Source organism: Vicugna pacos, chromosome 11 (genome assembly GCF_048564905.1).
Source record: "Vicugna pacos chromosome 11, VicPac4, whole genome shotgun sequence".
Taxonomy (NCBI): Eukaryota; Metazoa; Chordata; class Mammalia; order Artiodactyla; family Camelidae; genus Vicugna; species Vicugna pacos.
Window position 1 is genome coordinate 93,790,170 of NC_132997.1, and position 12,295 is coordinate 93,802,464.

At 59.8% G+C, this 12,295-nt stretch overlaps 1 protein-coding gene across 1 annotated transcript in view; it reads left to right on the top strand.

Annotated features, from left to right (window-relative positions):
- Positions 1-12,295, top strand: part of DMBT1 (deleted in malignant brain tumors 1) — a 76,372-nt gene that overhangs the window by 28,298 nt on the left and 35,779 nt on the right. The window contains 9 exon segments of the mRNA XM_072972407.1: positions 13-30; positions 293-649; positions 3,869-4,192; positions 5,797-5,826; positions 6,636-6,677; positions 7,412-7,735; positions 9,340-9,369; positions 10,179-10,220; positions 10,955-11,278. Coding sequence (XP_072828508.1) covers positions 13-30; positions 293-649; positions 3,869-4,192; positions 5,797-5,826; positions 6,636-6,677; positions 7,412-7,735; positions 9,340-9,369; positions 10,179-10,220; positions 10,955-11,278 — 1,491 coding nt within the window.

Here is a 12,295-nt window from a genome sequence, read left to right on the forward strand (position 1 = left end):
CAGCAGGGGGAGGGTCTTGGCCTTCCCCTGGTAGCTGTGGTGCTGCAGCCTGGGTGTGTCCGGGGTGGGTTGGGGATCCCTTCCTGCTCACCTCTTTTTGGACTTGTGGGCCGCATCCCTGCACGTGAGCACCCCGAGACACGGGCAGGACAGGATGTCTCTGCTCCTCTCCCTGTGATGACGATGAGCTCCTGGGCTTATAGAGAGGTAACTCCCTTTAGGGAGTGGGATGCAGCTGCCATCAGGAAGTCTCTTGAGTCTGGAAGCTGCCTTTGACCTGTGCCCTGAAGAGAGACATGACTTGGGGTCTTGTGTTGCCCTCTAGAGACCGAATCGGGCTTGGCACTGAGGCTGGTGAACGGAGGTGACAGGTGTCAGGGCCGAGTGGAGGTCCTGTATCGAGGCTCCTGGGGCACCGTGTGTGACGACAGCTGGGACATCAACGATGCCAACGTGGTCTGCAGGCAGCTGGGCTGTGGTTGGGCCACGTCGGCCCCAGGAAGTGCCCGGTTCGGCCAGGGCTCGGGGCTGATCGTGCTGGATGATGTGGGCTGCTCAGGGAATGAGGCCTCCCTGTGGAGCTGCCCCCACAGCGGCTGGAACAGCCACAACTGTGGGCACCAGGAGGATGCTGGTGTCATCTGCTCAGGTGAGCCTTAAAGAAGTTGGGTGTCCCCCAGAGGGTTTCCCCTTCCATTCTGACACCTTCTCAAGGCTTTTTCTACATCTCCGTCTTCCCTGAAATCTCCGTAGCTCTTTGCTTAGAATTAGTGTTAGCTTTGGCCAAGCCACCAGGTATGAGGTTGGCGAACGGGACTGTGCGCTCGCTTCCTTCACGGGACAGTCGCCAGCCACGGTTCTACGTTCTACTAGGGGAAAGGGTCTATTTGTCTCTGTTCTTCAGCTGAGAAGTCCTGGAGGGACTCTAAGCAGCCTGCTGGCAATTGCAGCCTTCCTCCCAGCCATCTCCCTGTGCTCAGAGGACGCTCAGTAGGTCCATGCTTGTTCCAGATGCAGGGTAGGCTGTAGGACTGAAAGTGACATGAGTCACGTGCTCAGTGGAAAGGTAGTCTTCGGGACAGCCTCGGGTCCGACGGAGCGGGTCCCTTGGAGGGGTGAACGGTCCAAGGTGGCACCTTGGTGGGGCTGGGAAGCTGTCTCTGGCGGTCTCCTGCTGCAGAGGCTCAGGTCCTGGGCTGCTCAGGGCGTGAGACCTACCTGTGGAGCTGCCCCCACATGTCCTGGAACACACCCAATGTGGGGCCTGGGCGGACGCCAGTGTCATGTGCTCAGGTGGGCCTCAAAGTTGTCGCTGCACGCATCTCGGGTGATCTTTGCCGAGATATACGTACTTCCCATTCCAGGGCCCCCCGAAGCTGCTCCCAGACATCCCTGCCTCCCGAGTGTCCTGTGGGCAGCTGGCCCCGGGAGTGCAACATCCGGGGGAGCATCAAGTTCCTCTCCCCTCCCTTTTCATCCAAGTGTCACCCAAATCACCTTGGAGCAACAATGGCAGAAGGAAACATCTAGAGCCTCCACTTCCCTGTGGGTGGACGAAATGAGCCTTGCTTGCCAGCAGGATGGCCTCCTCAGGCCACACTGATGTTCCCTGGGGCGCCCTCCTCAAGGCCCATCCTTAGGGAAACGCTTGGAAATGCACTGCTCTAGCCTTTGAGAGCTTATGAATTGGGGTCCTGTCATAGCTGCCTCAGACAAGAGATTTTGAAGCGGAAATGATGAATGTTTGAGCGGGGTGAACACCAGCTGAGTGGATGGGGGTAGGGAGGAGGGTGTGGGGAGGGGGTGGCTCTGTGTGGAAAACTAATGAGCCTGCTGGGACATTGGGGTTGGAACTGGCCCCCAGGCAGAAACTCTGGGGGAGGGGAGGCACCTTGATGGGTCTCAGAATCACTGCACCTGGGCTGGATTTGGGCACTTTCTACACTGACCCTTGGGGCTTTATAGCTGTTCCCCCGAAAAGTTAACTGGTGGCTTTGGCGGCCTGTCCCAGGCATGGCAGGGGCTGTCCTATTCTGGAAGGTGAGCCCCCAGGCCCAGGGAGGCAGGCACAGGACGTGAGACCGAAGGAGGAGCCCCCAGAGGACTGCGACACCCTCAGCGGGCCCTGACACCGCCCATGCTGAGGACGCACGAGGAGCATCAGCTCCATGTGCATGTGCGCAGTGTCGTCTGTGTGGATTCCAGCGGGTCCCCTGTGTGCTGGGTGTGTGACTGTCCTTCTCTTCCCCACAGGTGCTCAGCCGCAGACCACTGCCTGGCCAGGTGAGTCTCCGGTGACCTTCCTCGGGATGTCCCTCTACTCCCTGCCCCCCTACCCCCGTTCCCCCCACTGTAGGGGAAACACAGCACTTTGCAGAACCGGTGGGGACACATGATTTTCCCCTCCATCCCTGAGTCTCCTGGCTGGGGCTTCGTAACTGGACGTGGGATTTCCAACACGGCTACTCCCCATTCATGCACCTAAGCTGTCATCCTCTGCTGGATGCTCTCCCAGAGAAGGCTGGCTGCAGGTTCAGAGAAGCCGGAAGGTGTCCTCCTACCTTTGGCCCCATTACGGTCCTGGCAGGGGAGAGCTCTGTGGAGAGGGAGCGTGGTAACCACCGACCGTCTGTCGGTGGGACGTGACAGCAGGCCCGAGACCCTGTGTCCCCCATCCGGGCCACACCGCAGACTCCATGGGGCCACATGTGCATCCAGAAGTGACAGGGAGAGCGCCCAGGGGAGGGCGGGTCATGAGTGACCTTAGTGCTCTGGGTTCCAGGAACCTGGATTGTCTCCGGCATCTGGGCAGCCCCTCGGATGTGCCGGTGGGCCCGTGGCTCATGCAAGGGTGGTAGCGAAGGTTTTCTCACGAAAAAGCGAACATGCAGACTCAGAGGGGTGGAGGCAGCTGGTGGAACTCAGACGGGGCCCTTGTCCCAGGTGACCCAGCTGAGCGGGAAGCTGGCTCAGGGCACGCACAGGGAAGCGGTGACATCCGGGCGGGGAGCAGCTGTGGTGCCACTGCAGACTCTCCCGGAGCTTCCTTCCTGTGATGTGTAACCCTGACCTTTCTTGGTTGCCCCTTCCAGAATCCACACCGGTCACATTCTTGCCTACTCCATTACCAACAGGTAACTGTCCCTGTTCACCTTTGTGGGGCTCGCTCTCTGCTGCTGGATAGAGGTTGGGTTTGAATGGGACACGAGAAGTCTCAGGGTGTGGCTTTTGTTATCCTTGTCCCTGTGAGTGAGACTAGAGTCCGTGAAGGCCAGATGCAAGGTCTGGTCTTAGTGGGCTGGTCCACTAGGTGACCAGTGGAGTCCAGATGCTCAGCAGACATCCTCTGGGAGGTGAGGGGAGTCAGTGTAGGTCCTGGCTGCCTCTCAGTGCTGCCGGGTCCTCTGCAGGTCTCTCAGGCCATGGACGGCTGTCCGGGGAGGGGGTGAAACTGCCCGACCTGCTCCTATCTGGCCGGGTCCCAGCATCCCCAGGAGCTCTGCCAGAACCCGGGGAGAAGCACCCAGGAGCCACCAAGCTGTCCAGCAGGGGGAGGGTCTTGGCCTTCCCCTGGTAGCTGTGGTGCTGCAGCCTGGGTGTGTCCGGGGTGGGTTGGGGATCCCTTCCTGCTCACCTCTTTTTGGACTTGTGGGCCGCATCCCTGCACGTGAGCACCCCGAGACACGGGCAGGACAGGATGTCTCTGCTCCTCTCCCTGTGATGACGATGAGCTCCTGGGCTTATAGAGAGGTAACTCCCTTTAGGGAGTGGGATGCAGCTGCCATCAGGAAGTCTCTTGAGTCTGGAAGCTGCCTTTGACCTGTGCCCTGAAGAGAGACATGACTTGGGGTCTTGTGTTGCCCTCTAGAGACCGAATCGGGCTTGGCACTGAGGCTGGTGAACGGAGGTGACAGGTGTCAGGGCCGAGTGGAGGTCCTGTATCGAGGCTCCTGGGGCACCGTGTGTGACGACAGCTGGGACATCAACGATGCCAACGTGGTCTGCAGGCAGCTGGGCTGTGGTTGGGCCACGTCGGCCCCAGGAAGTGCCCGGTTCGGCCAGGGCTCGGGGCTGATCGTGCTGGATGATGTGGGCTGCTCAGGGAATGAGGCCTCCCTGTGGAGCTGCCCCCACAGCGGCTGGAACAGCCACAACTGTGGGCACCAGGAGGATGCTGGTGTCATCTGCTCAGGTGAGCCTTAAAGAAGTTGGGTGTCCCCCAGAGGGTTTCCCCTTCCATTCTGACACCTTCTCAAGGCTTTTTCTACATCTCCGTCTTCCCTGAAATCTCCGTAGCTCTTTGCTTAGAATTAGTGTTAGCTTTGGCCAAGCCACCAGGTATGAGGTTGGCGAATGGGACTGTGCGCTCGCTTCCTTCACGGGACAGTCGCCAGCCACGGTTCTACGTTCTACTAGGGGAAAGGGTCTATTTGTCTCTGTTCTTCAGCTGAGAAGTCCTGGAGGGACTCTAAGCAGCCTGCTGGCAATTGCAGCCTTCCTCCCAGCCATCTCCCTGTGCTCAGAGGACGCTCAGTAGGTCCATGCTTGTTCCAGATGCAGGGTAGGCTGTAGGACTGAAAGTGACATGAGTCACGTGCTCAGTGGAAAGGTAGTCTTCGGGACAGCCTCGGGTCCGACGGAGCGGGTCCCTTGGAGGGGTGAACGGTCCAAGGTGGCACCTTGGTGGGGCTGGGAAGCTGTCTCTGGCGGTCTCCTGCTGCAGAGGCTCAGGTCCTGGGCTGCTCAGGGCGTGAGACCTACCTGTGGAGCTGCCCCCACATGTCCTGGAACACACCCAATGTGGGGCCTGGGCGGACGCCAGTGTCATGTGCTCAGGTGGGCCTCAAAGTTGTCGCTGCAAGCATCTCGGGTGATCTTTGCCGAGATATACGTACTTCCCATTCCAGGGCCCCCCGAAGCTGCTCCCAGACATCCCTGCCTCCCGAGTGTCCTGTGGGCAGCTGGCCCCGGGAGTGCAACATCCGGGGGAGCATCAAGTTCCTCTCCCCTCCCTTTTCATCCAAGTGTCACCCAAATCACCTTGGAGCAACAATGGCAGAAGGAAACATCTAGAGCCTCCACTTCCCTGTGGGTGGACGAAATGAGCCTTGCTTGCCAGCAGGATGGCCTCCTCAGGCCACACTGATGTTCCCTGGGGCGCCCTCCTCAAGGCCCATCCTTAGGGAAACGCTTGGAAATGCACTGCTCTAGCCTTTGAGAGCTTATGAATTGGGGTCCTGTCATAGCTGCCTCAGACAAGAGATTTTGAAGCGGAAATGATGAATGTTTGAGCGGGGTGAACACCAGCTGAGTGGATGGGGGTAGGGAGGAGGGTGTGGGGAGGGGGTGGCTCTGTGTGGAAAACTAATGAGCCTGCTGGGACATTGGGGTTGGAACTGGCCCCCAGGCAGAAACTCTGGGGGAGGGGAGGCACCTTGATGGGTCTCAGAATCACTGCACCTGGGCTGGATTTGGGCACTTTCTACACTGACCCTTGGGGCTTTATAGCTGTTCCCCCGAAAAGTTAACTGGTGGCTTTGGCGGCCTGTCCCAGGCATGGCAGGGGCTGTCCTATTCTGGAAGGTGAGCCCCCAGGCCCAGGGAGGCAGGCACAGGACGTGAGACCGAAGGAGGAGCCCCCAGAGGACTGCGACACCCTCAGCGGGCCCTGACACCGCCCATGCTGAGGACGCACGAGGAGCATCAGCTCCATGTGCATGTGCGCAGTGTCGTCTGTGTGGATTCCAGTGGGTCCCCTGTGTGCTGGGTGTGTGACTGTCCTTCTCTTCCCCACAGGTGCTCAGCCGCAGACCACTGCCTGGCCAGGTGAGTCTCCGGTGACCTTCCTCGGGATGTCCCTCTACTCCCTGCCCCCCTACCCCCGTTCCCCCCACTGTAGGGGAAACACAGCACTTTGCAGAACCGGTGGGGACACATGATTTTCCCCTCCATCCCTGAGTCTCCTGGCTGGGGCTTCGTAACTGGACGTGGGATTTCCAACACGGCTACTCCCCATTCATGCACCTAAGCTGTCATCCTCTGCTGGATGCTCTCCCAGAGAAGGCTGGCTGCAGGTTCAGAGAAGCCGGAAGGTGTCCTCCTACCTTTGGCCCCATTACGGTCCTGGCAGGGGAGAGCTCTGTGGAGAGGGAGCGTGGTAACCACCGACCGTCTGTCGGTGGGACGTGACAGCAGGCCCGAGACCCTGTGTCCCCCATCCGGGCCACACCGCAGACTCCATGGGGCCACATGTGCATCCAGAAGTGACAGGGAGAGCGCCCAGGGGAGGGCGGGTCATGAGTGACCTTAGTGCTCTGGGTTCCAGGAACCTGGATTGTCTCCGGCATCTGGGCAGCCCCTCGGATGTGCCGGTGGGCCCGTGGCTCATGCAAGGGTGGTAGCGAAGGTTTTCTCACGAAAAAGCGAACATGCAGACTCAGAGGGGTGGAGGCAGCTGGTGGAACTCAGACGGGGCCCTTGTCCCAGGTGACCCAGCTGAGCGGGAAGCTGGCTCAGGGCACGCACAGGGAAGCGGTGACATCCGGGCGGGGAGCAGCTGTGGTGCCACTGCAGACTCTCCCGGAGCTTCCTTCCTGTGATGTGTAACCCTGACCTTTCTTGGTTGCCCCTTCCAGAATCCACACCGGTCACATTCTTGCCTACTCCATTACCAACAGGTAACTGTCCCTGTTCACCTTTGTGGGGCTCGCTCTCTGCTGCTGGATAGAGGTTGGGTTTGAATGGGACACGAGAAGTCTCAGGGTGTGGCTTTTGTTATCCTTGTCCCTGTGAGTGAGACTAGAGTCCGTGAAGGCCAGATGCAAGGTCTGGTCTTAGTGGGCTGGTCCACTAGGTGACCAGTGGAGTCCAGATGCTCAGCAGACATCCTCTGGGAGGTGAGGGGAGTCAGTGTAGGTCCTGGCTGCCTCTCAGTGCTGCCGGGTCCTCTGCAGGTCTCTCAGGCCATGGACGGCTGTCCGGGGAGGGGGTGAAACTGCCCGACCTGCTCCTATCTGGCCGGGTCCCAGCATCCCCAGGAGCTCTGCCAGAACCCGGGGAGAAGCACCCAGGAGCCACCAAGCTGTCCAGCAGGGGGAGGGTCTTGGCCTTCCCCTGGTAGCTGTGGTGCTGCAGCCTGGGTGTGTCCGGGGTGGGTTGGGGATCCCTTCCTGCTCACCTCTTTTTGGACTTGTGGGCCGCATCCCTGCACGTGAGCACCCCGAGACACGGGCAGGACAGGATGTCTCTGCTCCTCTCCCTGTGATGACGATGAGCTCCTGGGCTTATAGAGAGGTAACTCCCTTTAGGGAGTGGGATGCAGCTGCCATCAGGAAGTCTCTTGAGTCTGGAAGCTGCCTTTGACCTGTGCCCTGAAGAGAGACATGACTTGGGGTCTTGTGTTGCCCTCTAGAGACCGAATCGGGCTTGGCACTGAGGCTGGTGAACGGAGGTGACAGGTGTCAGGGCCGAGTGGAGGTCCTGTATCGAGGCTCCTGGGGCACCGTGTGTGACGACAGCTGGGACATCAACGATGCCAACGTGGTCTGCAGGCAGCTGGGCTGTGGTTGGGCCACGTCGGCCCCAGGAAGTGCCCGGTTCGGCCAGGGCTCGGGGCTGATCGTGCTGGATGATGTGGGCTGCTCAGGGAATGAGGCCTCCCTGTGGAGCTGCCCCCACAGCGGCTGGAACAGCCACAACTGTGGGCACCAGGAGGATGCTGGTGTCATCTGCTCAGGTGAGCCTTAAAGAAGTTGGGTGTCCCCCAGAGGGTTTCCCCTTCCATTCTGACACCTTCTCAAGGCTTTTTCTACATCTCCGTCTTCCCTGAAATCTCCGTAGCTCTTTGCTTAGAATTAGTGTTAGCTTTGGCCAAGCCACCAGGTATGAGGTTGGCGAATGGGACTGTGCGCTCGCTTCCTTCACGGGACAGTCGCCAGCCACGGTTCTACGTTCTACTAGGGGAAAGGGTCTATTTGTCTCTGTTCTTCAGCTGAGAAGTCCTGGAGGGACTCTAAGCAGCCTGCTGGCAATTGCAGCCTTCCTCCCAGCCATCTCCCTGTGCTCAGAGGACGCTCAGTAGGTCCATGCTTGTTCCAGATGCAGGGTAGGCTGTAGGACTGAAAGTGACATGAGTCACGTGCTCAGTGGAAAGGTAGTCTTCGGGACAGCCTCGGGTCCGACGGAGCGGGTCCCTTGGAGGGGTGAACGGTCCAAGGTGGCACCTTGGTGGGGCTGGGAAGCTGTCTCTGGCGGTCTCCTGCTGCAGAGGCTCAGGTCCTGGGCTGCTCAGGGCGTGAGACCTACCTGTGGAGCTGCCCCCACATGTCCTGGAACACACCCAATGTGGGGCCTGGGCGGACGCCAGTGTCATGTGCTCAGGTGGGCCTCAAAGTTGTCGCTGCAAGCATCTCGGGTGATCTTTGCCGAGATATACGTACTTCCCATTCCAGGGCCCCCCGAAGCTGCTCCCAGACATCCCTGCCTCCCGAGTGTCCTGTGGGCAGCTGGCCCCGGGAGTGCAACATCCGGGGGAGCATCAAGTTCCTCTCCCCTCCCTTTTCATCCAAGTGTCACCCAAATCACCTTGGAGCAACAATGGCAGAAGGAAACATCTAGAGCCTCCACTTCCCTGTGGGTGGACGAAATGAGCCTTGCTTGCCAGCAGGATGGCCTCCTCAGGCCACACTGATGTTCCCTGGGGCGCCCTCCTCAAGGCCCATCCTTAGGGAAACGCTTGGAAATGCACTGCTCTAGCCTTTGAGAGCTTATGAATTGGGGTCCTGTCATAGCTGCCTCAGACAAGAGATTTTGAAGCGGAAATGATGAATGTTTGAGCGGGGTGAACACCAGCTGAGTGGATGGGGGTAGGGAGGAGGGTGTGGGGAGGGGGTGGCTCTGTGTGGAAAACTAATGAGCCTGCTGGGACATTGGGGTTGGAACTGGCCCCCAGGCAGAAACTCTGGGGGAGGGGAGGCACCTTGATGGGTCTCAGAATCACTGCACCTGGGCTGGATTTGGGCACTTTCTACACTGACCCTTGGGGCTTTATAGCTGTTCCCCCGAAAAGTTAACTGGTGGCTTTGGCGGCCTGTCCCAGGCATGGCAGGGGCTGTCCTATTCTGGAAGGTGAGCCCCCAGGCCCAGGGAGGCAGGCACAGGACGTGAGACCGAAGGAGGAGCCCCCAGAGGACTGCGACACCCTCAGCGGGCCCTGACACCGCCCATGCTGAGGACGCACGAGGAGCATCAGCTCCATGTGCATGTGCGCAGTGTCGTCTGTGTGGATTCCAGCGGGTCCCCTGTGTGCTGGGTGTGTGACTGTCCTTCTCTTCCCCACAGGTGCTCAGCCGCAGACCACTGCCTGGCCAGGTGAGTCTCCGGTGACCTTCCTCGGGATGTCCCTCTACTCCCTGCCCCCCTACCCCCGTTCCCCCCACTGTAGGGGAAACACAGCACTTTGCAGAACCGGTGGGGACACATGATTTTCCCCTCCATCCCTGAGTCTCCTGGCTGGGGCTTCGTAACTGGACGTGGGATTTCCAACACGGCTACTCCCCATTCATGCACCTAAGCTGTCATCCTCTGCTGGATGCTCTCCCAGAGAAGGCTGGCTGCAGGTTCAGAGAAGCCGGAAGGTGTCCTCCTACCTTTGGCCCCATTACGGTCCTGGCAGGGGAGAGCTCTGTGGAGAGGGAGCGTGGTAACCACCGACCGTCTGTCGGTGGGACGTGACAGCAGGCCCGAGACCCTGTGTCCCCCATCCGGGCCACACCGCAGACTCCATGGGGCCACATGTGCATCCAGAAGTGACAGGGAGAGCGCCCAGGGGAGGGCGGGTCATGAGTGACCTTAGTGCTCTGGGTTCCAGGAACCTGGATTGTCTCCGGCATCTGGGCAGCCCCTCGGATGTGCCGGTGGGCCCGTGGCTCATGCAAGGGTGGTAGCGAAGGTTTTCTCATGAAAAAGCGAACATGCAGACTCAGAGGGGTGGAGGCAGCTGGTGGAACTCAGACGGGGCCCTTGTCCCAGGTGACCCAGCTGAGCGGGAAGCTGGCTCAGGGCACGCACAGGGAAGCGGTGACATCCGGGCGGGGAGCAGCTGTGGTGCCACTGCAGACTCTCCCGGAGCTTCCTTCCTGTGATGTGTAACCCTGACCTTTCTTGGTTGCCCCTTCCAGAATCCACACCGGTCACATTCTTGCCTACTCCATTACCAACAGGTAACTGTCCCTGTTCACCTTTGTGGGGCTCGCTCTCTGCTGCTGGATAGAGGTTGGGTTTGAATGGGACACGAGAAGTCTCAGGGTGTGGCTTTTGTTATCCTTGTCCCTGTGAGTGAGACTAGAGTCCGTGAAGGCCAGATGCAAGGTCTGGTCTTAGTGGGCTGGTCCACTAGGTGACCAGTGGAGTCCAGATGCTCAGCAGACATCCTCTGGGAGGTGAGGGGAGTCAGTGTAGGTCCTGGCTGCCTCTCAGTGCTGCCGGGTCCTCTGCAGGTCTCTCAGGCCATGGACGGCTGTCCGGGGAGGGGGTGAAACTGCCCGACCTGCTCCTATCTGGCCGGGTCCCAGCATCCCCAGGAGCTCTGCCAGAACCCGGGGAGAAGCACCCAGGAGCCACCAAGCTGTCCAGCAGGGGGAGGGTCTTGGCCTTCCCCTGGTAGCTGTGGTGCTGCAGCCTGGGTGTGTCCGGGGTGGGTTGGGGATCCCTTCCTGCTCACCTCTTTTTGGACTTGTGGGCCGCATCCCTGCACGTGAGCACCCCGAGACACGGGCAGGACAGGATGTCTCTGCTCCTCTCCCTGTGATGACGATGAGCTCCTGGGCTTATAGAGAGGTAACTCCCTTTAGGGAGTGGGATGCAGCTGCCATCAGGAAGTCTCTTGAGTCTGGAAGCTGCCTTTGACCTGTGCCCTGAAGAGAGACATGACTTGGGGTCTTGTGTTGCCCTCTAGAGACCGAATCGGGCTTGGCACTGAGGCTGGTGAACGGAGGTGACAGGTGTCAGGGCCGAGTGGAGGTCCTGTATCGAGGCTCCTGGGGCACCGTGTGTGACGACAGCTGGGACATCAACGATGCCAACGTGGTCTGCAGGCAGCTGGGCTGTGGTTGGGCCACGTCGGCCCCAGGAAGTGCCCGGTTCGGCCAGGGCTCGGGGCTGATCGTGCTGGATGATGTGGGCTGCTCAGGGAATGAGGCCTCCCTGTGGAGCTGCCCCCACAGCGGCTGGAACAGCCACAACTGTGGGCACCAGGAGGATGCTGGTGTCATCTGCTCAGGTGAGCCTTAAAGAAGTTGGGTGTCCCCCAGAGGGTTTCCCCTTCCATTCTGACACCTTCTCAAGGCTTTTTCTACATCTCCGTCTTCCCTGAAATCTCCGTAGCTCTTTGCTTAGAATTAGTGTTAGCTTTGGCCAAGCCACCAGGTATGAGGTTGGCGAATGGGACTGTGCGCTCGCTTCCTTCACGGGACAGTCGCCAGCCACGGTTCTACGTTCTACTAGGGGAAAGGGTCTATTTGTCTCTGTTCTTCAGCTGAGAAGTCCTGGAGGGACTCTAAGCAGCCTGCTGGCAATTGCAGCCTTCCTCCCAGCCATCTCCCTGTGCTCAGAGGACGCTCAGTAGGTCCATGCTTGTTCCAGATGCAGGGTAGGCTGTAGGACTGAAAGTGACATGAGTCACGTGCTCAGTGGAAAGGTAGTCTTCGGGACAGCCTCGGGTCCGACGGAGCGGGTCCCTTGGAGGGGTGAACGGTCCAAGGTGGCACCTTGGTGGGGCTGGGAAGCTGTCTCTGGCGGTCTCCTGCTGCAGAGGCTCAGGTCCTGGGCTGCTCAGGGCGTGAGACCTACCTGTGGAGCTGCCCCCACATGTCCTGGAACACACCCAATGTGGGGCCTGGGCGGACGCCAGTGTCATGTGCTCAGGTGGGCCTCAAAGTTGTCGCTGCACGCATCTCGGGTGATCTTTGCCGAGATATACGTACTTCCCATTCCAGGGCCCCCCGAAGCTGCTCCCAGACATCCCTGCCTCCCGAGTGTCCTGTGGGCAGCTGGCCCCGGGAGTGCAACATCCGGGGGAGCATCAAGTTCCTCTCCCCTCCCTTTTCATCCAAGTGTCACCCAAATCACCTTGGAGCAACAATGGCAGAAGGAAACATCTAGAGCCTCCACTTCCCTGTGGGTGGACAAAATGAGCCTTGCTTGCCAGCAGGATGGCCTCCTCAGGCCACACTGATGTTCCCTGGGGCGCCCTCCTCAAGGCCCATCCTTAGGGAAACGCTTGGAAATGCACTGCTCT